The 25,200-nt window shown below is 46.4% G+C and overlaps 1 protein-coding gene across 6 annotated transcripts in view; it reads right to left on the reverse strand.

Moving 5' to 3' along the window:
- LOC129708782 (DENN domain-containing protein 2D-like) overlaps positions 1-23,808 on the reverse strand; it is a 47,031-nt gene extending 23,223 nt beyond the window's left edge. Inside the window, exons 1-5 of one of the 6 annotated variants that reach the window (XM_055654745.1) lie at positions 23,716-23,808; positions 10,103-10,191; positions 3,402-3,556; positions 2,667-2,779; positions 1,686-1,755 (exon numbers count right to left, since the gene is read on the reverse strand). In XM_055654745.1, the coding sequence (XP_055510720.1) occupies positions 1,686-1,755; positions 2,667-2,779; positions 3,402-3,556; positions 10,103-10,181 (417 nt within the window). In that variant the 5' untranslated portion in view covers positions 10,182-10,191; positions 23,716-23,808. Of the gene's footprint in view, positions 1-1,685; positions 1,756-2,666; positions 2,780-3,401; positions 3,557-10,102; positions 10,192-10,347; positions 10,405-10,653; positions 10,694-23,715 lie in introns of those variants that run through there. The other 5 variants (XM_055654749.1, XM_055654748.1, XM_055654746.1 and 2 more) reach the window with 5 other exon arrangements.
- Positions 23,809-25,200: the final 1,392 nt, after the last annotated feature.

Genomic DNA, 25,200 nt, shown 5'->3' on the forward strand with positions numbered 1-25,200 from the left:
GCAGTCTCGGGTAGAGACTGTAGATGTCAGGAGCTCCGACGGCACAGAAGGTTCGACCAGCCCCGACCCGGGGTCCAATCGCTCAGCGTGGGAGAGCTGAGATCCCCGCGATGCAGGCGCTTGATCGCCCCGACGCGGAGGGCCCGACCGCCGGCTACGGGAGTAAGATCGTCCTGTCTACGGAGGGCTCATGGCCCCCGACCGCGGACAAAGAAGGGAAGAGATTGAATTTTATTTTGTCTTCCATCACAGTGAAGAATTTGGAGGAGTCACTGTGGTGGATGTTTATGTTAAATTTATTTTGTGAGTTCTGTTCCTGTTTATTGGTATGACTGTATGCAAATGGAATTCCTCGTATGGTGCAAAACATACTTGGCTAATAAAATATTATTGTATTGTGTTGTATAAAGTATTATTGTATTACACAGACCCAAACTGTCCAGTCTCCCCTGACCAGACAACACTCTCAGCCCAGGAATTAGCCTGGTGTATCTCCTTTGGACTACCTCCAATACTACATTTCAGGGAGTCAGAGGTTATGGGAGAAGGCAGAATGATGGGGGTCTTGAGAGGCTCGCAAAGATAGATCAGCCAGGAGCTTAGCAGCAGAGTAGACTGATAGACGGAATGGCTCCGAGCGGACAAAGAAGGGAAGAGATTGAATTTTATTTTGTCTTCCATCACAGTGAGGAATTTGGAGGAGTCACTGTGGTGGATGTTTAAGTTAAATTTATTTTGTGAGTTCTGTTCCTGTTTATTGGTATGACTGTATGCAAATGGAATTCCTCGTATGGTGCAAAACATACTTGGCTAATAAAATATTATTGTATTGTATTGTATAAAGTATTATTGTATTACACAGACCCAAACTGTCCAGTCTCCCCTGACCAGACAACACTCTCAGCCCAGGAATTAGCCTGGTGTATCTCCTTTGGACTACCTCCAATACTACATTTCAGGGAGTCAGAGGTTATGGGAGAAGGCAGGAGAATGGGGTTGAGAGGGAAAGATAGATCAGCCATGATTGGATAGCAGAGTAGACTTGATAGACCTAATGGCCTAATTCTGCTGCTATAACTTATGAACTTATGAATATCCTTCTTTGGGCAAGGGGATCAAAACTGCGGGCTGACCATTCCTGCCGGGAGGTTTTATAGCTAAAAATAAGTCCGATAAATGAATAAGCAAAAATTATGTGGTCTGTAGCCTTCTCTTAACTGGGTAAATACAGTTCTGAACAATAGTCGAGGATGTATTCACATGATCCCTTCAAAACAGTTTCTCAAAATAATACCTTATGGAACCAACTGGCTTGTATTAGATCATCTATTGAAATGGGTTGAATTTGTGATTTCATATGTAACGAATTTCTGTGGTATAATGACTATGATTTGATCATATTCTATACTATGATAGAATTCCACTTTCATTTTGAGAGGGACAAACGCAAGTCTTTAACCCAGCCTTAAATTTCATTCTGTCTTTTACTGGTGATCATCTACAGTAATTTTTTTAATTTAATTTCCCATCTACTCCAAACCACACACATATCACAATTGCTTCAATTTAAGACTCTAGTTTCAGACTACAGTTTGCCATTATTGTAATACATTGATCAAAAACGTCGATTGATTTTCAACCTTTGGAAAAGGAGGGGGGAAATTAGGCTGGGGGAATAATCTTACCAGGAAGCGTCTGCAGTACCCAAACTTCCTGCTGCCGTCCACGTTGGTCAGGACAAAGGAGAAGGTTTCACTGAAAAAGAAACAAAAATCTTCAGTAGAGAAAGGCACAAGCGCATTTCTATTCAGGCATTAAGCTGGTATAATGATCTAAAGCTCTGGGATCTGCTGCTCAAGGTCAAAACATGAGGGCATTGGTTTAAGATTATAGTTGGGAGGTTTAACAGGGGAGCTGAGGGAGAAGTGTTTCACATAAGAAATGGTTGGAGTTGGGATCGTGCTATCAAGCAGATAAGGGCACGGCACCTGGATCAAATCCAGGTCTGTGGCACTGTGTGGCAGCAGCTCTGCCAGCTACACCACAGTGCCGCCCTTTAAATTACAAATGCCAGCCCCTCAGCCCCTGGCTCTGCCCTTCCACTCATGGGTGTAATGTTGGGGCAGTGTAGAGAGGGCTTCACTCTATAACTACAGTGTTGTACCTACCCTGGGAATGGGTGTTGGGGCAATGTATCGAGCACTTCACTTTGTAACTAGTGTCATTGTAGCTGCTCTGGGAGTGTGCAATGGAAGCCATTCCGTGTTTCACTGTACCTCGGTACACATGACAATAAACTAAACTGAACTGTGTTGTCAGGTAAATAAGACTGTGGTCTACTTGCCCCTCCATGCTGGGGTAATTGAGTCATGAAACTAGTGGAGGAAAAGTATGTGATTTTATCCCATTGAATCCAAATTGTCAACGTCTACCCTCAATCAACACAAACTGGACCTGATCTATACCACCTTACTGCTATCGCTGTGGACCATTCATGCAGCAATGTAATAGTGACTATGCTTCAAAAATACTTCTCCCCTGTAAATGCTTTGGAGACATCACAAGAAAGATCTTTCTTCTAAGGACAGCAATTAAAAGCAGGGAGAGAGTGAGCAGGTTGCAATGTTGCTGCAGTGGTGAGGCAGACTGAAGGAACGTGTACAAACCTCTCATACTCGGTGAGCGGGGCCCAGGTATTGCCGTCGGGGAAGCAAAACAGTGGGATTGCCTTAAGTAAATTCTCCTCTTCCTCCTTCTGAGAACGTACAAGATTCTCCCTCTGAAAGGGACCCAAAAAAGTCAAGTCAACAACTTGAGATGTGGACCGTGGTAACGATTGAAATGCGCTCTCTCCACCACGTTCAACACCTCCAACAGTAAAAGGCTTTATGGTAAATGCAGACCCCCTACAGAAAGCAAGGCTATGGTAAAGAAGCTGTGGTGATACAGACCCTCTACAGTAAAACAGGCACTGTGATAAATACAGACCCTTACAATAAAACAGCCCCCCCCACAGTAAAACAGGCAATGTGGTAAATACAGACCTACAGTAAAATGGCGGTGATAAATACACTAATCAACAATTAATATTAACATGATGTCAATTTTCCAGGTGTGAATCTGTCAGTGCCTACAATACCCCAAGTGATTCACCGATTATCTACCTGCAAAACGCACTGGTCACGATATACACACACTGGCACTTGCTTAAACATTGCAGGTTATGCAATGACTTTTACGACAATTCCTCTTTGCTCAAACCCGTTTCATAAGCATCGAGGAGGAAGTTATTGAGCCATCTTTACCAGGCAGACTGCTCAATAACACCGTTCACTTCCTCCCCTCCCCGCGCAAGCTGAATGTTGATTGAGTCGCTGTGACAAATTAACATAGGAACCTACCTTCGGAAACTGGTAAGCAATCTGTGGCTCGTACACTTCTCCAGATTTCTTCAGTGAAACAACCACCAGGTATTCGAAGAACAACTGACCGGAATAACGGGACAAATCTTTCTCCGGCTTTGCTTCTCTCTCAGAGACGCTCCTTTCGATACCTGCTTTAGAAACACAGCTCATGTAATTCACAAACTTCCATCGGAAACATTTTGCTTTTGCTTCTGGCATCGTCCTTATTCTCAGGGATCTTGTCTTCCTGGCTGCCTCGGCTCAGCAATCTCCCACCTAACCCCTCAGTCTCCACACACTCCTGCTCAGTGTACCAGACCCTGATCTGCTGCCTTGTGTCTCAGACGCTGATCTGCAGCACTGTGTCTCAGGCTCTGAATTGCAGCCCTACGTCGCGAACTCTGATCTCCTCCTATTATGTAATCAACGCTTGGGGGTTTCCAAAATAAACAAGGAAACGTCCCGCCTCTCTCCAGTGCGTGTTATTGATGCAACTCTGGCAACAACATCACCACACTAATCAGTTTATAAGTCATGAATCACAGTGCACAGCCAACATAGGCAATAAAAGAGATGAGGTGTTTCGGTGAGGGTTGGGGGGTGATGGAGGGGGAGGTTGAGAGGGACTGAGGAAGGGGAGGAAAGGGAAGGGAAGAGGAAGAGGGGAGAGGAAAAGGGGGGGGAAAAAGGGGGGGGGGAAGTGAGGGGGCGAGGAATGAGATGAGGGGCTGAGATGGGTGGGAAAGAGGGGGTGAGGAGGGCGGTCAGAGGGGATGTGAGGTGGGGATGGGTGAGGCAGGTGCATGGCGGCTGGAGGTGGACGGGGGGGGGGGGGGGGGGGGGGGGGCGGTTGTTACGGAGACCAGGAGGGTCAAATCACAGCAGCACACAGCACTAAAAATAATCTTGCAGAATTCCCGCCTAACTATTTGGCCAAGTATTATATGATGATGCGACCAGGCCCCGGGCACATTCCACTGACGAAATCCTCAGGGACCCAGGCTGGGAACAGCTCCACATTCCAGCTGCCTCCATGGGTCACAGGTCAACGGGAAGATCATCGGTGTGGGGACATTAATTTCTGCGAAACTCATGGGTTGCCATGGCAACCCTACCACTCCCCGGCAATTTACGGCCTGTCATAAACACTTCAGACTCTGATGGACACCGGCTGTGGAATCCCTGGGACTTTCTACAGCCATGCCTGCCTGGTTACCGTGACAACATCACGGCTGCCAGAACGCTGCCTGGATTAGAGGCCATCAGCTCTGAGGAGAGGCTGGAACGAGCCGCTGGGAGGGCGGGGGGAGGCAGATACGATAGTGGCTTTTCAGAGGCTGTTAGAGGGGCGCATGGATAAGCAGAGAATGGAGGGATAAGGATCATGTGCAAGCAGAGAAGATTAACTTGGTGTAGAAGCAAAGAACTACAGATGCTCTTTAATAGTTAAAAGGACACAGTGCTGGAGTAACTCAATGGGTCAGGCAGCATCTCTGGAGAACATGGATGTGATGTTTCGGGCCTGACCTGCTGGGTTACTCAAGCACTTTGTGTCCTTTGGGAAATTAACGGCATCAATCTCAGCATGGACATTGTGGGCCGAAGGGCCCGTGACTGTACCAAATTGTTTTACGTACCTCAGCACAGATCTGAGAGGGTCTATCTATGAACTACAGGTTCCAACACCAATCATTTCATCATGGGCACGAATTAACTCTGTTCCAATCACTAGACCCCCTCGCCTTTCCTGACTTACATTTGGCAGATACCTTCTCTCCACCTGGCCTGTTGACCCAATGCCCAATACTGCTCACTGACTGAACCAATCAGCCCTTCTCCAGCCAACTCGGGGTCACTCAACACCACATCCCTCTGATCCATGAACCTGTGTCCTCGACACTCACCCCCGAGTCCCCCCCTTGCCCTGTGTCCCGGCAACTTCAACCCTCCACCCCCTGTCCTCAGAGCAGTAAACCAAACTACACAAACCCTGTCCAATCTTAGTGAAACCCATTCTATTGGAGTCAGAGATACAACACAGCAACCGGCCCTTCGGCTCACCATGTTCACACTAACCACTTTGCCCATCTACATCAGTCCCATTTGGATGCATTCGGTCCATATCCTTATGAATCTTTAAGAAGGAACTGCAGATGCTGGAAATCAAAGGTACACAAAAAAGCTGGAGAAACTCAGCGGGTGCAGCAGCATCTATGGAGCGAAGGAGATAGGCAACAAAAAGGCAATGTCCTTAGAATGGTTTCGGCCCGAAACGTTGCCTTTCTCCTTCGCTCCATAGATGCTGCTGCACCCGCTGAGTTTCTCCAGCTTTTTTGTGTACCTCCTCATGAATCTTGCCTATTTAATGTCTGTCTAAATGCCTTTTATACACAAAGATTGTAATTGACTCCAACTTTTCTGCCAGCAAATTCTATTTGTCAACCATTCTCTGTGATAAATAAACTTACCCTTCAGATCCCCTTCTAATCTCCTCCGTCTGACCTTAAACCTACACTCTCTTGCTTTTGCTAGGGGGCATAGGGGTGTTTATGTCTTTGAATACTGTTGGGAGGATGACTTTTCAGATGGTAGCAGCACCCAGGCCTCTGGCACCATGATAGGCTCTGAGGCTCAGTGGGGAAGGGTGGGTGGAGTTAGTCAGAGTGATAGTGACAGGAGACCTTGACCCTGGTGTGTTGCCTCTGGGGTACCAGGGTCAAGGACCTCTTGGGGCAGAGCATTCTCAAACGGGGTGGTGAGCAGTCAGTTTGTTGTGCACATCGATAACAATTACATAAGTAGAAAAAGGGACGAGGTCCTGTGGAGTGAATATAGGGAATAAGAAAAGAGGTTAAAAAGCAGCACCTCAAGGGTAGTTATCTCGGGATTTCTCCCAGTGCTATGTGCTAGTCAGGGCAAAAATAGGATGTTAAATGGATGCATGGCTGAGAACCTGGTGTAGGGTGCAGGTATTCAGCTTTTTAGGCCATTGTGGATCTCTTCTGGGGCAGAGGTGACCTGTACAAGAGGGACAGATTGCACTAAACTAGAGGGGGGACCTATATCCTGGGGGAGGGATATGCTTGTGTTGCTAGGGAGCGTTTAAACTGGGTTGGCAGTAGGTGAGTCCAGGAGCAGTAGAGACAGATGAGAAGTTGGGGGCCAATACTGTAAATCAAAGAGCAAGTTTAGAAGACAGGACAGCCAGGAGCTCAATATATAGACGGTTCCACTAAAGAGGGCCCAACACTTGCTCTTGTGGACGGAAGTAGAGCAAGTGACTGAAGTGTCAGTGGAAGAGCACTTTGGGACCAGTGACCATAATTCTATTTGTTTTTAAATAATTATGGGGAAAGATTGGACTGGCCACAAGTTAAGGTCCCAAATTGGGTCAAGGACAGTTTTCATGTCATAGGAGAAAAATTAGGCCAATCAATCATCAAGTTTACTCTGCCATTCAATCATGGTGAATCTATCTTTCCCTCTCAACCCCATTCTCCTGCCTTCGCCGCATAACCCCTGACACTCTTACTATTCAAGAATCTATCAATCTATAACCATAAAAATATCCATTGACGACTTCCAGAGCAGTCTGTGACAATGGATTTTACAGATTCACCACCCTCTGACTAAAGAAATTCTTCCTCATCTCTGCTCTAAAGATGCGTCATTTTATTCTGAGGCCGTGGCCTCTGGTCCTAGACTCTCCCACTAATGGAAACATCCTCTCCACATCCACATTTGGTGGCATCAGGCAGGAACCTGCAGCGATTGACAGGGCAGGACACAAGCTTAATGAATTTCTGACACATGTGAAGCTTTTAAAAGTGAGATAGCAAGAGTTCAAGGACAGCATGTTCTGGCCAAAGTGAAGGACAAGGTTAGCAAGATTACGGAACCCTGGTTGTTGAGAAATATTGAGGCTCTGGTCGGGAAAAAGAAGGCATTCATCAGGTTTAGGCAGTTGGGAACAAGCAAATTCTTTGTCGAGAGCAATTAGGACACTTTGTTGTTTCCTGGTGTCGATTGGCAGAGCTGTCTTCTCATTTTCCATCTGGATTTTGATTCTCCCATGCATTCCCAAAGTTAACAAATAGCAGATGTTCATCTGCCGTGACGTGCAGTCTCACATATCTGAGAAATGACAAGGCAAACTAACATCTTTCTGCTGAAACTATGCTATTTAAAGGGGCTAAGGCTCAAATTAAATTTGTTGTCTTCCCCAAGCGGCACAAAGGTGCAGCTGGTAGAGCTACTGCCGCCTCACAATGCCAGAGACCCTGGCTTGATCCTAACCCTGGGTGCCTGCCGTCTGTGTGTTGATGGGAACGTAGAGAGAATTAAAAAAATAGGATTAATGCATGATTAAAGGTCAGTCTGGCTCAGTGGGTTGATGGGCCTTTTATCATTCCCATGTTTGTTGTGTAAAGATGTGCAGGTTGTAGGTGAATTGACATCTGTAAAATTGCCTTTAATGTGTAGGGAGTGGGAGAACATAGAACTGGTGTGAGGTGAGATCAAAGCTCTGTGTAGACTCAGGGGGCTGAAGGGCCATTTCTATTGTTGTGTCTTAAACTAAACTAAACTCTAAACCTCAAGCAGGTGCCTGGACTGTTTTGCCCAGGGAGGTCAAGAGAGATATCTGGTCACTATAAGATTCCCAGCTTGTTTTGCTACTAATCTCTACCACATCTCAGTGTGTATGGCTTGCTGCTGAATGGAAGCTCTATACTAAGGTGAAGATATTTCATCTGTTTTTCTTCCAGCCCACAGATTGGCCACAGGCATTTGCCCCTCACATGAGATAAGACATTAACTGCTGTCAGAAGATCACCATCTCAGTGAAAGATGCACTTTGCTCAGCCCGGAGCCTATTGGTCTTCTGTTGTGAGGAGATGTCGCAGGCAAACACTACCGGTGATGCAGGAACAGTGTCGAGTGGAACTCGTTGCAACCACTGCAACGTTCATCTGTGGGGAAGCAGTGCGACCCTTCGTCCAGCTATCACTGGATTGCGAGGGACTAGATCCTGTGCAACAGCATCTCAGCCACACAGGCATTTCTTCAAGGAGGCACACGAGCAGTGTTGGCGAAGTGCAAGGGAATGAATTGAATTGCTTAATTGATACAATAAAGGCAGAGAAACCACCAAATATATTTACAAATAAAGAATACTTTTGGGAAAGTGGGGATTTTGCTGCATTATGTGCTTCCCCAAAGTGACTAATAAATGAGAACACTTTGACTAATAAATGATTTGTGTCTTTGCAATGTAATGCTTCCAAAGTTTATACTGCTGCTAGATATCCACTGTATTATTGGCAAAGTTGGATTTGACATTCACTATGGAGCAAAAGATATTTGCTGTGCCACTACAGCCTATTTTATAACCAATGCAATCTACTGGAGAACAATTTAAATGCAGCTGGTCGAGCTCCTGTGATCTGGATCTCTGGCACAGTGTAGGGAGCTTGCATGTTCTCCCTGCAACCATGAGCCTCCCCCACCCCCAAATGCCTCAGGGGCTCTGGTTTCCTCCCACACGGGGCAGTAAGTTAATTGACCACTGAAGTGCCCTCAAGTGTGTCAGTTCACGACACAGTGGGAGGAGCTGACGTCTGCGGCGATGAAGAGACAAATGTTCTACGTGTATATGGAGTGTGAGAGGTTGCAGCCCCTGTACGAATATCTGAAGAGGCTGCTCGTCAAGTTTTGGTTGCATTTTAGTCCCATGATTCTTGGTATTTGGGTACAAGGCAGGGAGTGGGGAGGGTCGATCGGGAGGGTGGGATCTCCCTGCCGGTCTGCTCCTGGGCCTGGCCAAGATGGCCATTCGCAGGTCGTCGATGGTCACACCAGAGTTGACTGCCTGCTCCGCTTCCGGGCCTATGTCCGTGTCCGTGTGTCCCTGGAGAGGGAACAGGCGGTGTCCAAGGGGACACTGGAGGCTATCCGTTAACGCTGGTCGCCGCGGGGGGAGGGGATCGAGTGAATTGTAGATAAAGATGCCACTATTGTATTATGAGGATTGCCTGATGTCATGTGATTATTGAACGTTTTTGTACCTTCAGGTACACTGTAATATGCAATTACTGAATAAAGCTTGTAAGGAAAAAAATAGTGGGAGGAGCTGAAGGGTTCTGAAAGAAATATGTAACAGCGACAATGAGTGATGCAATGGGATCGCTCTGTGAGCTGGCACCAATCCAATGGTATGACAGGCCTTTCACTCTGCCCTAAGGAAATATGAAATATACACTTCAGGGTTCATTTTATTCACCCCCTGAAACCAAACTACAATGCTGCATTTTATATTTGTTCAGAAAACTCACAATTCAAATTTAACTTCCAAACCGATCTCACTTGTGTCACCAACCAACCCCAATAGTCTGTGAACATGAACCCACTCTGCACCACCCCAAATACCACGGCCTCGTGCTGAACTAGATTTATCCCTCCCGGTCCCAACATCAATCCACTCAGATGACCCATACCCCAATCTGACCCCACCCATTCTAATCCACTGACCCCCTCCCCAATCCTGTTCCTCTTCCACTACACCCACTGACCCCTAACCCTCCTGCCCCCTCCGCCCATTGCCCCCTCCCAACTCTCTCCTCCCCTCACTGACCCCTCGCCAATCTGACCCGGACCCACCCCAAGCCAACCCAAGCCCCGCTCTCCCGGCCCGCACTCACTGGGTCTGGGGCGCTGCTGCCGTCCATGCCAGGTCAGCCGCCGAATGCTCCGCCGGAAAGCCGACGTTAACTGGCTCATGCCGCCCGCTCTGCAACAGACAAACGGGGCAGTGGTCAGTGGGCGGCGGGGTATGGCCGGGGGGGCTGCAGTGCCCGGGGACGGGGAGAGCAACGGGACGGTGGCGGCGTGCACCCGGTCATCCTCCCCTCCCTCCCCCGCGGTGCAGACAACCTCCCGCTCTCACCTGCCGCCCGCCGCCGCTCTCAGGTGCTGGTTTCCGGGCTGGGCGGCTCCCTGGGACTGCGGCCGGCGCGCCTACTCCGCCCCCCCCCAGGGCTGGGTGAGGAGTGGGGGGCTCGATGCCGACTCTTCCCCCCCATATCTCTCAGCCCCCTCCCTCCCGGCTCGCTGCAGACCCCTGCTCGGGATTGCATGGGGGGAAAGTTATTCCGAAAGCAATGCATGAGCTGGGAACGATGCAAAAGGAGACACATTGCCGCACAAGTACAATAATAAGACGTGAGGCGTGCATACAACATATGGGACTAACATTTAAAATGTGCCATCCGTCCTCCCCAAGACTTAACTCCGGCTCAACGGGTGGGGTGGTGCAAGGACGGGACTGGGCGGATCCTATTTCCCACCACAGTCGATTCTGCAATCTGTTTAAAGTAGTAAGCAATTAACGTATTCAAATGAAAGTTATTTCGCCAGCAAATCAAACATAGTCACTTGTGCATCGAATCCCACCACGACAGTATGCTGGATTTAAATGTCCAACGTTTGCGGGCTATCTCACATGCCAAAGACGTGCCGGTAGGCAGGTTGTAAATTGCTCCTTGTGTGCAAGATGGGTTCAGCGATAGAGTCCGGGGGTGGATGGGTGGGGTTGAGTTGATGGGGCAGGAAAAGACTGCAGATGCAGAAATCTGGATCAAAAAGCAAACCGTTGGAGCAACTCAATGGGCAGATGATATTTCATCTTGAGGCCCTCTGGACCCAAACCGTTGTTCATAAGTTAGAGGAGCAGAATTAGGCCATTCGGTCCATCAAGTCTACTCATTCAATCATGTCTGTTCTACCTTTCCCTCTCAACCCTCTTCTCCTGTCTTCTCCCCATAACCCCTGACACCCTAACTAATCAAGAATCTGTCAATCTGTGCCTTAAAAATACCCAATGACTTGGCCTCCACAGCCGCCTGTGGTAATGAATTCCGCAGATTCCACTGAAGCCATCTCGACTGTACATTTCCCCCCACAAATGCTGCCTGATCTGCTGAGTTTCCCCAGCGCTTTTTTCTGCTTGGGTTGTCGATGGGAATGTGGGCTGAATAAAATGGGACCAGTGATAATGGGTGGTTGATAGTTAACATGGACTCCATGGGCTGGAGGGTCTGCTTCTGTAATGATGATTGTGACTGCCTTCTCATCTGCATTCTGTAGAAAGAAGGAGCTGCAGGTGCTATTTAATACACAAAATGACACAAGGTGCTGGAGTAACTCCGCAGGTGAGGCAGCATCTCTGGAGAACATTGGATAGGTTCAAAATGGTCCTGACGCAGAACATCACCTATTCGTGTTCTCCAGAGATGCTGCTGTGTTACTTTATGTTCACTTGCACTCTGTGTTGTGGCTCAATACACCCAATCCAAGAGGATATGGGGTGTGAATGGAATAGGAGTTGGAGGGAGATTGGAATAGGAGAGAGGGAAAAGGGGTCAGGAGAAATAGAGAGGAGGCTTGGGATGAAGGAGAAGGGCCAGAGGAGCACAAAAAATCTGATTGTGATGGGAAGTTTTGTTTCTGCATTGCAGCCAGGTATAATTTTATAACAATTTGCACTTATTTGCATTTGCACTTTGTTACATCCCATTAATGAATCATGTACGGCATTGTTTGTAAATATTACAACTGTCACACTGATTTATCTTGTTGACACCTTTGAAGGGGGTGGGGGGCACTGTTCAGTGATGTGGGGAGTGTATATAGTGGATGCTGGATTCGAGGAGTTCAGTCGGGTATGTTACCTGTTTCTCTGACCTGCACCCAAGCCCCTTTTCCACCTCCAGATCCCTTCCTCTGTCCCACTTTCCAAGCTGCACCCCTATTTCATATCCATATGTATCACATATATATATTCCCCTTAACTTTGTATACTTTGTCTGAAGATACATTTAGCGACTTCTGTCTTGAAACTCTTCATTCACCACTTCTCCTTTCCACTTATCAGAATTCTACAGGAGGAAGTTCAAGATATCCATTCTGCTTTGCATTAGGAGACATTTCATCCCCTAAATGGTCTGGTCTAGTATCATCCAGGATTCACTTCATTCTGGTTGGTCTCACTTGAGGCACAATGGTATAACAGGTAAGGACGCTGCTTCCCAATTCCAGAGACCCAGGTTCAATCCTGACCTCGGGCGCTGTCTGCGCAGAGTTTGCACATTCTCCCCTTGGATTTCCTCTCACATCCCAAGGACATGCAGGTTGGTCAGTTCAGAAGTTCATAATTATAAGTTCCTAAGTTGTAGCAGCAGAATTAGGCCATTTAACCCATCGAGTCTACTCCACCATTCAATTGTGGCTGATATATCTTTTATCTCAACCCCATTCTCCTGCCTTCTCCCCATAACCTTTGGCACCCGTACTAATCATGAACCAGTCAATCTTTGCTTTAAAAATACCCGAAGACATGGCCTTCACAGCCGTCTGTGGCAATGAATCCCACAGATTCACCACCCTCCGGCTAAAGTTTAATAATTCTCCATTCTGAATTGCCCCAAGTGTAGTGGATGGCTGAGGAAGTGTGGAGGGAGGGTGGAAATGTGAGAGAGAACAGGTTAGTGGAATATGTGGAGAATGGTAGGAATGCTCTGAGACCCAGCACAGACTTGATGGGCTGAATGGCCTCCTGTAGTGGGAAGAAATATGAGAAATCATTTATTTGAGGTTTCACGTTGACTTTGCACGTGTGTACAATAACCACAACGTGTTTGGTTACATCTACTGTATGGTTCTGTACAAACATGGAACTGCAGATGCTGGTTTAAACAAACGGGCACAAAGTGCTGGAGCAACTCAGCAGGTCAGCCAGCATCTCTGGAGAATTTCAGACGAAGGGTCCCTACCTGAAACATCACCTGTCCATGTTCTCCAGAGATGCTGCCTGACCCACTGAGTTACTCAAGCAGACACAAAATGCTGGAGAAACTCAGCAAGTCAGGCAGCATCTCTGCAGAAGAGAAATAGGTAACGTCTCGGGTTGAGACCCTTCATCAGACTGTCTGCCAAAGGGACTCGGCCCGAGACGTTATCTACTCCTCTTCTCCAGAGATGCTGCCTGACTTGCTGAGTTTCTCCAGCATTTTGTGTCTATTTCCGTTGTAAACCAACATCTGCAGTTCCTTCTTACACATGAATTACTCAAGCACTTTGCTTCCTTCACTGTATGGTTCTGTTTGATAAGTAATATAAAATAATATTTTAAAATTGTGATTAAGTAATCTGTTTAATTTGGTGATATTCAGTTTCAGAGCACTGCAATCATTGATGAATTTATGGCATTTAATCTGCAGATTTGATCATTCTGAAATCTGGGAATTCTGGATTATTAGTCAATGTGTGATGTGATTGCCCCACTAACTATTATTAAATTGGTGAATAAATCGGCACCCATGAATTTGTGCATTGACCCTCACCTTCCAATGCTTCCAAGATTCACGTGGACGATCAAATAATATTGAAAGTAAAATAAATCCTGTTATTCAAGGATATTTTTGGTGTGTTGAAATTCGATTCGAGAATGAACATGTTGTGCGAAACGCAATCGAACACAGGCATTGGAAAACCACAGGTATTTTTTGCTCCTTCAATTTGAGGATCTTGTTACCTCAAAGTTGTGTATACTCACTGACCTCTTGTAGCTCTCCCGTGCACCATGTCCACGTCTCACTTTACTTTGTACTGCCTAAAGTACTCCAACTCAATCTTCTGTTCTGCCTGAGCATTTGCCTTCCTCTCCCCATCTCCTCTTCCCCTATCCCACCTGCCCCCCCCCCCCCCCCCCCCCCGCCCTCCACACCTCTTTTCCATTTTCTCCCCTCCCTCCAACCTCAATCAGTCTGAAGTATCCTTACCCAGAACGTTAACCATCTATTCCTTCCGCAGATGCTGCCTAACCTGCTGAGTTACTTCTGCACTTTGTATTTTACTCAAGATTCCAGCCCCCACACTTGCTTGTGTCTTTTCCATCTTGTCTCCAATGCTCTCCAACTCACTCTGTTGGAGAGCATTGTACCTTCCGCACTTTGTATTTTCTCTCTCTGTCTAGATTTCCTTATAATTCTGACCCTCCGTCTCTCTGACTGACTGTCCCTCTGTCTCTCTGACTGACTGTCTCTCTGTCTCTTCCTCTGTTTTCAGACAATTGGGATAGAATCAAAAAGTAACTGCTTTTGCATGGAAATGTCAGGCACATATATTGTATGCAAACGTGAACACATGTGTCCATAGAATAGATACAGGTTATCCCTTGGGTTATGAACAAGCTCCCATGATATTATTAAACTGAGGTCTGATGTATGAACATACTTTTCATTCTTTCCAAATGGCAGAACTAGTTTTCTGTCTCTATTCGATCTTATCAGGCTTATTGACCTTTTGATGCTACTTATTACAACACCGTGGAGGCATGGTCACTGTATTGAGTGATTTTGTGCTTTGTCCGACATGGACAAAATCGATTTATGTCACCTGAGGATGGCCTGTACTGGTTATTGGGAGTAAGGGTATGTCTGTGCCCCACTTTCTTCCCACTACTTTCTCCCCTTAACCCTGCATACTTTCCTCCTAATCAGGCAGCTCTCTATCTCAAAACAAAACCTGCAGATGTTGCAAACCTGAGATAAAGCCAGAAAATGCTGGTCAGAAAAAGTCAGGCAGCACCTCCTGAGAGAGAGAGACAGTTTACATTTCAATTGATCACCTTTTCTCAATAACCCTCTTCAATCCAGCACATTTTTTTTAGGAGCTGGTTGCCTCTCCCTTTTCACGTTAATGCTCCCTATTGGGATCCTTGAAAACCAAATAACATCCTCCCTCTGAAGTTTTTTATTTCGCAGTCTGGGGGTTGACACTAACTCTTGCACTCTCCGAGGAAGCGCGGGAGGGCTCGATATAGTGTTACAATGGAGAGGTAGTTCATGGAGTGGAATCAAAGTGTGTTCATACAGTTGGGCTTAAGAATTATCTCGATGAGCACTCCAATCGCCAACACTTGGAAGGCTAAGGACCAAGTGGTGGGAAATGGACACTTACTGATCAGCAAGGAAGAGGTTTTAGATTAGATTAGATTAGATTCCTTTATTGTCGTTGCCTGCAGTCATACATATAATAATAAATAACAAAACACACAATAAACACAAATTAACATCCACCACAGTGAGTTCATCAGGCACCTACTCACTGTGATGGAGGCAAAAGTCTTAAAGTCTCTGTCTCTTCCCTCCTTGTTCTCCCTCTGCACTGAGGCGATCCAGGCTTCCGTTGTTGTGAGCCGTTGTTGGGATGATGGTAAGTAAGTCTTTGAGTAAGAGGGATTGGTAGAGGCAGTGGGATTTAGAGTGATAAACTGCCCCCCATCCCACTCTGGCTGAGGGTGCCTCTTTCGGGGTGCAGGTCAGGCGCCAGTTGTTGCAACACTGGGTCGCTCTCACTCCCTGCTTTGATTGAACAATTTGTGCTGAGTGGTGTTGTAAAGCTTAGCTGAATTTCCTGTGCCACATCCTGCCTGGGCCTTAGACCCGAGCCCTGCTGCTTCCTCCTCCTTTCCCTGCTCTTCTCTCCTCATTACTTCCTCTCGTCACTTACTGTCATCTTTCTTCTGTGGTAGTCCATCACCCTCCCCAATTCATTCTTCACATTGCGCTTCTCCTCCATTCTCTCTAACATTCTGCTCCTGAATCTCCATTTACATCCTGCCATATCCAACTCCTCCTCTTTGGCATTCTTTCTGCAGTCTACAACTTCCCTCAGTCGTGAGCATTCCTTATTTTCATATTTCCTTATGACATTGAAGAAGATCATTTGGCCCATCAAGTCTATGCCATCACATAGATCTATCATTCGCCCACAAATGTTTTTCTGTGTCATGCCGAGAATGGTGGACTCATCGAGATCCATCATCCATAACAGAAGCAGCCCTACCCACCATCAATAGCATCTACATGAGGAGCTGCCTCAAAAAGATGGCATCTATCATCAAGGAGCCCCTCCATCCTGCCCATGCCCTCGTCTCGCTGCTAACCTCAGGCAGGTGCCACAGAAGGCAGAAGTCCACACCACGAGGTTCATGAACAATTACTTTCCTACAGGTAATTGAACTAATCTCACGCCTAACCCTACCTTGGCAATAGAACCCGACAGACCATCTCTAGGACTACCACAGGCTTGTTTTCTAATTGAACATTTTTGCACTCATGTTATTTTGCTGTGCACAATCTTTTTTGTATAATGTATGTACAATTTATGTTTATGTGTGCTGTTTCAGTTTATGTACCTGTGATGTTGCTGCAAGCAAGATTTGCATTGTATCAGAACTTAATGGAATTGATGGGAATGTGTCAAGTCGAGTTTATTGTCATATGCATGTATGGACCTACACTCCAGAGGCAATTTACTGTAGTCAATTAACCTCCCAGCCCTCACCTCTTTGGGATGTGGGAGGAAACAGGAGCGCACAGAGGAAACCCACGCAGTCAGAGGAATAACATGCAAACTTCGTACAGACAGGACTAGAGGTCGGAATTGACACTGGGACTCTGGGACTGTGAGGTGGGGAGGGAAGTGTAACGGAGCATGAGTGGTAGACACACAGGAGTGGTGTCATGTACTAACACCTCTTCCTAAGTTCAGTAACAAGCAGAAACAGAGGTTGCACTAATGTCACTAAGTTCCCCCCATTACTACTGCCACAATCCTGGGGTGCCTTATCTATGCTGAGACTCTCACTGGTTCTACAAGTATCTAGAGGCTCCCCAGGTTATGGATGACCTGACGTAAGGAAATCCAAATGTAAAGAATTGCTCCCCTACATTTTTCTACCATTTTTCAAGATAACAATACTTAAAATGTTCATGTATTTATTAATGACTGTATATGTTCCAATAGTTTAATCATGGGCAGTGTTAGAGTAATTATTCAATGAAATGAATGAATTATAGTAACTGTATGTACGATATTGGTAACTCTAGAAAATTGACATTTCTGGCTTAGGGAGATTTCTCAGGAAGGGAACCTTTACGTAACCACGGCTGGCTGTACCAAGTTGCCTTTGCTGTTGCTGGATAAAGCTCTTGGACCTTCTTTCTTAGCTGTACGGCAGGTCCTCCACTAGATACTGTTCGGGATGGTAGTTGATGACTATTTTCACAAGGCGGCACAGTGGCACAGCTGGTAGAGCCGCTGCCACACAGCTCCGGGGACCCGGGTTCGATCCTAACTTTGGGTACTGTCTGCATGGAGTTTTCACGTTCTCCCTGTGACAGATTGGATTTCCTCACACATCCCAAAGATGTGTGGGCTGGTGGGTGAATTGGTCATTGCTAATCATTCCATTGTAAAGGTGGGTGGTAGAACCTGAGAGGAGTTGATGGGAATGTTGTGAAAATAAAATGTGTTCAGTGTGGGATTAGAGTAGTTGATAGCTGGCATGCACTTGGTGGCCTGGCGTTTCTGTGCTCTGTGTCTCTACATACAGTACGTACCGTCAGAGTTGCTTTCTCCAGTTGGTTTGTGTTTGGAGAAAGCAATCAGAGTCCGAAGAATGGTCCCAACCCAAAACGCCTAACCATGTTCTCCAAAGACGCAGCCTGACCTGTTGAGTCACTCCAACACTTTGTGTCCTTTTGCGTAAAAAAGCATCTGCAGTTCCTTGTTTCTCCAAACTCATGCCATAGATAAGCACAATCATACAACGTGCAAGTTTGCAACAATTCTTGTGGGAAAAATAGGAAATTCCTGCAGTCAGAGTTGGGGTGCTCCATCCAATACAAGCCTCCCATTATCAACCCAAATTCCCCTCCCCTTCCCTACTCCACCTCGACCCCCGCTGGCTCGTGAGAGGTTGAGACATTTCCTGCCATACCGTAGAACAAAGTTGTAACAGGAACCAAGGCCGGGTTCTGGCGAGCTGCCCACCCAGGTGTCTGGTTTCAGCCCTGCCCAGGCAGGCATGCAGAAACTAAAAAAGAATAGAAGCAGAAAGAAAGCGAATGAGGGCAGATGGAATTGGGACCGGTGTGCCTGGGTGGGGGACGGTTTCTCTGATGAGCGGGACGCTAATTCCTCCATCCACTTCACCGCTCACACTGCAGAGTCAAGCTAAGCAGCAATCTTCAGCAGACTCCGTGAGCTGCCCTTCACACCAGGGACAATTCACAGAGGCCAATTAAACTACCAAGCAGCACTTCTTTGGGTTGTGGGAGGAAACTGGAGCACCCAGGGAGATAGCACATGCAATTTTCATACCACGTTAACTGAAGGGGCTGCCCCTGCCCCATAGGGTGAGGGTCATGTCAGTCCCTGGTGAAGGCGCCTGTCAGAGTGAGAATGTTATCGTCACTACAAGGGCGATATGGGCCCATTAGAACATAGAACAGTACAGCACAAGAACAGACACTTCGACCCACAATGTGTCGAATAAGATGCCAAGACAATCATTTATCTATCTGAACATAACCCATATCGCTCCATTCTCTGCATATCTAAATGCCTATCCAAAAGTCTATTAAATGCCACTAACGTATTTGCTTCAATCCACCCCCTATCAGCGCATTCCAGGCGCTCACCACCCTTGTGTAAAAAAACCTGCTTTGCACCTTGTGTAAGGACTCGATTCCATTCTCCCAGTCCCTTTATCTTCATTATCTTTGCTCTGATGATGAGTCTGACCTCACAGCGCCTTCTAATTTGAAACATGGGGCATTTTTACCATTGTGGGCAGAGCCCTAGACTGCACCCCAATTCTCACCCCATTGGCTCCTGGACAGAGTTAAGGTCCCCTGGTCCTTACTTTGCACACCCTTAGTTTCCATATTAAACAGTTCCTTTATCCTTGTAATTTCCACCAGATTCACCACATTCCATCACGAGGCACAGATAGTTTGGTTTTTAGTTTAGTTTAGAGATACAGCGTGGAAACAGGCCTTTCGGCCCACCGAGTCCGTGCCAACCAGCGATCACTCATACACTAGTTCTATCCTATACATTAAAAAGGAGAATGTAAAAACGTCATACAAACAGCACCTGAGGTCAATATCAAACCCAGGTCTCTGGTGCTGTAAGGCAGCAAGGCTATTACTCTGCCACTGTGCCACCCACAATCTGGGTTGTATTCTTGCTTCAACAGTGTTTGAATGGAATAGAACCCAAACTTCGCAAAACTTTGTATTTTGATTTAAGTACGATTTGTGTCGGAACGAGTGCAGGATGACTTCCCAAATGCACCAGAACTACCACCAGGGATGCGAAGGCAGCATTAACCGACAGATTAACATGCCTCATATTCCCCTCTCCATCTCAGCAATTCAAAGTTATAATTTCCTTCACAATTCCCTGCTATGTTCTTCCTCTCCCACCTATCAGGCCCACATCGTTTCACTGAATGCTTACGCTCAGTTCACATTGACCTATGCGACCTCCTGTTGCCAAATATTTTAACACCTCTTTCCATTCCCATACTGACCTTTCTGTCCTGACCCTCCTCCACTGTCAGGATGAAACCACAGGTAAATTGGAGGAATGACACTTCATATTTCTCTTGGGCAACTTACAACCCGTCTTAAATCTTGATTGCTCTCATTACAAGTAACCCTTGCATTCTCCCCCTCTTCCCCTCCCCTGCCCTAGTCACCCTACTAGTTTCACAAGTTTGCATCCTAGTATCGCTTCACCATCACCTCTTCCCCAGCCAACAATAAGCCATTATGGGCTCCACCCTTTCTTGGTCATCTGTTGCTGGTCCTGCTCTGTTCTGGCCTTTTCTTACCTCCAGTTCCCTCCCCTCTACTTTAAGTCTGAAAAAGGGTCTCGACCTGAAACGCCACCCATCCTTTTTCTCCAGAGATGTTGCCTGACCTGCTGAGTTAATCCTGCACTTTGTGTCTATTATCAGACCCTGTGGTATGGCGATTGCCAAATTAACTACAAGAATTGCAAGACTTGTCCATCCTAGCTCCCTGCCATGCTCCTGCCTATTCTGCCCGCTGAACTTTCTGTCATCACCATCCATACTGGCTACTAGCCTCATACTGACTTCTCAGCACAGTCTTACATTGAATCCCGACCCCGTCTCTGACGCTGTGAGGTAGCAGCTCTACCAGTGCACCACTATGCTGCCTTGTATATGTACAATAATTCTAGCCAAGTGGACATTTCCCACAACCTTATTGATAGCAACAAATTACACAGATAAATAACCTTTCTTCTGTTTTAATTGCTCCTTAACACCCACCTTAGGTCTTCGGCTCTCACGCTGTCAAGGACATTCCCTTTGTTCTAATTACCCTTTCTCCATCTTATCTGTGCCTAAAATGAACTTGTTTCCTCTCTTTCTCACATTTCATGTAAATGTTCTGAGCCTGAAAGGTTAACTATTTCTCCAGAGCTGCTGTCTGACCTGCTGAGTGTTTTCAGCATTTCCTGATTTTATTTCAGATTTCCAGCATCTGCTGTTCTTTGATTTTCATTTACTGTTGAATTTCGAGATGTCCAGTTCTCCTTATCCTCAAACTGTTGCTATGTCGCTTGCTATGTCGCTCTTCCAGGGAGATGCTAAATGCATTTCGTTGTCTCTGTACTGTACACTGACAATGACAATTAAAATTGAATCTGAATCTGAATCTGAATACCTCTCCAGCTGAACATGGCTTATCTCTGCATTCTCTTCTGCTCTCCATCTATCAAAGGGATACATCAAAGGGGTACTTAGTAATGCATCTTTGTTTGTGTGTTATCAATATTTGCCAAGGGACATTGGAGTGACTCATTGTTGATGAGATGCCTCAGGATTGCCTCCGTACCAACAGACTGAGCATGAACTGTGACAATATTTAGTCTGGCTTTATCTTGCTTCTGTTACAGCCCAATTCAGCTTGTTTTCATTACATACCAAGTATTCTTCCTTCCAGCTTGGCTCTCTTTTAAAGTTTAAGATGTCTTCTCAAACATACTACCATCTGATTTCCACTACAGATCAAGTTCCAGCTTAGAATCAGAGGGTCAGAGTGATACAGTGTGGAAACAGGCCCTTTGGCCCAACTTGCCCACAATAACCAATATGTCCCAGCTACACTAGTCCCACCTGCCTGCGCAAGGTCCATATCCCCCCTCCAAACCTGTCCTATCCATGTGCCTGTCTAACTGTTTCTTAAACATTGGGATAGTCCCAGAGTGAACTACCTCATCTGGCAGCTTGTTTCATACACCCACCACCCTTTGTGTGAAAAGGTTACATCTCAGGTTCCTATTAAATATTTTCCCCTTCACCTTGACATTATGTCCTCTGGTCCTAGATTCACCTACCCTGGGCATGGGACTGTACATCTACTTGATCTGTTCCCCTCATGATTTTGTACACCTCTATAAGATCATCCCTCATCCTCCTGCGCTCCAAGGAATGGAGACCCAGTCTACTCAACCTCCCCCTATAGCTCACACCGTCTAGTCCTGGCAACATCCTCGTAAATATTTTCTGAACCCTTTCAACCCTTGCAGTCTTAGGATCTGCATCTAATGCGGACTGAGAACCATCTTGCATTATTACAGTCCTCGGTCCCAGCATGTTCCCCTTGCAGCCACACTAAACATCTATTACAGACCTGTCGCCAGCTTGATTCTATTGCAACCTAAGCAATAACTTGTTTCCATTATCAACCCTATTTCTATTACAGCATTGGCACCATATCTGTTACAAACCATGGGTCACCCTATTACATACTCAGTGCCACCTTATGCTTATACAAAACCACCATTTACAGGTATTTCTATTACAGTTTCAAGACTGCTGTGCTTTTCTTGTATTTGTTGTAATGTGTTCCTATTGCTACCCCAATGTCATCGCACCCTTCCAGAGGGACCTTGCGTTTACAACCGTATCAGCTTCATTTATTTGCATTACAGCACCAGCAGCACCTTGATTTGCTTCTGCCAACTTGTGTTTATTACAGCTCCATTGTTCATATATGTACATTAAAACGTCACTTTGTTTCTATGGCAACTCCTCTATGACAGCCACAGAGCCATTTTATTCTTATTTCAGTGTCAATGCCACCTTGCATTTACTACAGCATAAACACCAGCTGATGTCTATCATGGTCCCAGCTCCATCCTGTTTTTTTGGGGGGGATTGTCACCAACTTCTGTCGCATACAATCAGATCTCCGTCGTCTCTCAGTTCCAGTCCCAGTGTTGGCTTGATGTTATTATGTGCTGTTTGTTACTGGCCCACCTGTCCTTTAATGCTTGTGCTAATCTCACACCGGCAGCAAAGGCACAAATTGGATCACACTGGCAACTTAAGGTTCTGTGTGAGCTGAGTATCTGGGTGGAACATGTGAATAACCTGTGGTAACTAGTCGTCTTTTTGCGTTTGAGGCAGCAGAATTCTGCAGCAGGGTGATGCCATCTGGTTTGACATCAGTATGTGCCCACCCTAAAAAGGGCGCATGCTCCGGGTTGGCGCCAAGCTGTGGCACAGCTAGTCGAGCCGCTGCCTCTCAGCTAGAGAGACCTAGGTTCGATCCTGACCTCTGGTCTTGCCTGTGTGGAGTTTACACGTTCTCCCTGCGATTGCATTGGTTCCCGTGGTGCTTTTGTTTCCTACAACGTCTTAAGGATGGTGGATTAAATGGCCACTGTAAATTGCCCCTAATGTATGGGTGAATGCTAGAAAATGAGGGGGACTTGATGGTAATGTGGGGAGAGTGGATCATAGGGAAAATCAGTGTAGGGTGGCAGGGATTGCTCTGTGAGCTGACACAGACTTGTTGGACAGCATGGCCTCCCATCTGATATGGAAATGTAGACACATTGCTGGTAAGGCAGCAATTATAATACTGACTGTTTGTTGTCCAGTAACAAGACCAATTTCCAAGGACTAGTGCCACATATAGAGTAGTTGGATAAGGGCAGCAGATTTTCCCTATCCCCACCCCTTTATCCCTCCCTGTAGGAATGAAGTAGATATACTTTTAGAACAATCCATTGGTGTCTGAGTCATTTTTATTAAGACTAAGAATGGCACCGTGATGCCAGATGGAACTTAATCCCGAAAGATAAGTTCAGAAGGACTATTAACACTAGGATATACACAATACCTGGTCAGAACCTGGGGAATAGGGAGGAACAGAGGGTGCAAATGTTCAAGGATCCTTCAAGGCAGCAGCACTATCAGATGAGATGCATAAAGGTTTTTAAAATATTTTTTGCAGAGCACTTACTCATCCTATAGCTTCCAACTCAAAAGATATGAATAGCAGCCGGTAACCTGCTGCTTAAATGTTGTGAGTTTCACAATACAGACACACACTGCAGGAAGAAGGAAACCACAACTTACTCAATTAAGGGCAGCTTGATGACACCTGACTTCGGGGGAATGGTGAAATCACAGGCTCTCCCTGGAACAAGTGTAAATTGTGTGGTTTAACCTAAAAATCAATCAGAATCAGAATTAGAGAGAATTCATGGAAAGAAGCCCAATTGAACAGTCGAATAAATGAAATAGGAATAACTACAGGGCTGCCAACTCATGCTTTGAGCGTGAGATTCATGCATTTCGACAAATTCTCACGCTCTCTAACGCTGATCACAAATTTCTCATGCTCTGTCGTGAGAAATTCTGTGATCAACGAGAATTTCAAATCTAATATCAACTGCATGGGCCGCGGGTATTGGAGAGCCGGGGCTGAGGGAGGGATGGAAGCAGTGGCGGACTGGGTCTAAAAATATTGGTTGCCAGGAGACAAAGGGGGCCCACTTCATCAGGGGCCCACTTGATATAGGGGGCCCACTTGATATAGGGGGCCCACTTGATATAGGGGCCCACTTGCCATTGGGCAAGCTGACACCCTGGCCAGTCCGCCACTGGATGGAAGCAGAAGCAGCGGCGGGGGCAGATGTGGACGGGGAGCCAGGGCTGGCGAGTGTTTGCCGGGCTGGCGAGTTGCCCGCTGCAGCTCCGGCCATGGAGCAGTGCAAGAGTCCTGGGCCATCGGAGGCGTTGGAAGCGTTGCGCCGCTGCTGTTAGTCTCTGTGCCGAATTCACCCTGGTGACCGGCATGGATCGGGCAGCGTCTCTGGAGAGAAGGAATGGGTGATGTTTCTGGTCGTGACCCTTCTAAGGGTCTCTACCCGAAAACTTTCGAAGGGTCTCGACCCGAAACTTCACCCATTCCTTCTCTCCAGAGACGCTGCCTGTTACAGATGCCAGAAATCTGAAATACAAATCAAAATGCTGGAAACACTCAGCAAGTTAGGCAGCAACTACGGAGAGGGAGAAAAACAGACTTAATGGAGACACAAAGAAGTGCAGATGCTGTAATCTTGAGTAAAACATAAAGTGCTGGAATAACTCAGTGCATCAGGTAACATAAGGGAATGGATAAGCAACCTTATGGGTTGGGATCTTTTTTCAGATTGTCTGAAGAAAAGTCCCGACCTGAAATCCCATTTCCTCTATTGATGCTGCCTGACCCACTAAGTTAGTCCAGCAGTTAGGAAGTGTTTCATTCTCATGAAGGATCTCCAACCTGAAGCATTATTTCGGTTTCTGCAGATGCTGCCTGACCTGCTGAGTATTTGCAGCATTTTGTTTCACCACATGTAGAGGAAGTGGTTGGGGTTAAAGTGGATGATCGATACAGAGTGCACAGGGCTCCCTAGAAAAAAGGTCACCCTTTCAACCGTTATGTACTTGTGGTGTGGGCCGGATATGAATTACCTTTCACATGGTGTGAACTGAAGTTCATTAAAAGTGAAAGACCAACTAATTCATCTTTTTGCAGATAGGGTAGAAATCTATGCATTAAAAATCGCTGTGGCC

This window comes from Leucoraja erinacea, chromosome 24, assembly GCF_028641065.1.
Source record: "Leucoraja erinacea ecotype New England chromosome 24, Leri_hhj_1, whole genome shotgun sequence".
NCBI lineage: Eukaryota > Metazoa > Chordata > Chondrichthyes > Rajiformes > Rajidae > Leucoraja > Leucoraja erinaceus.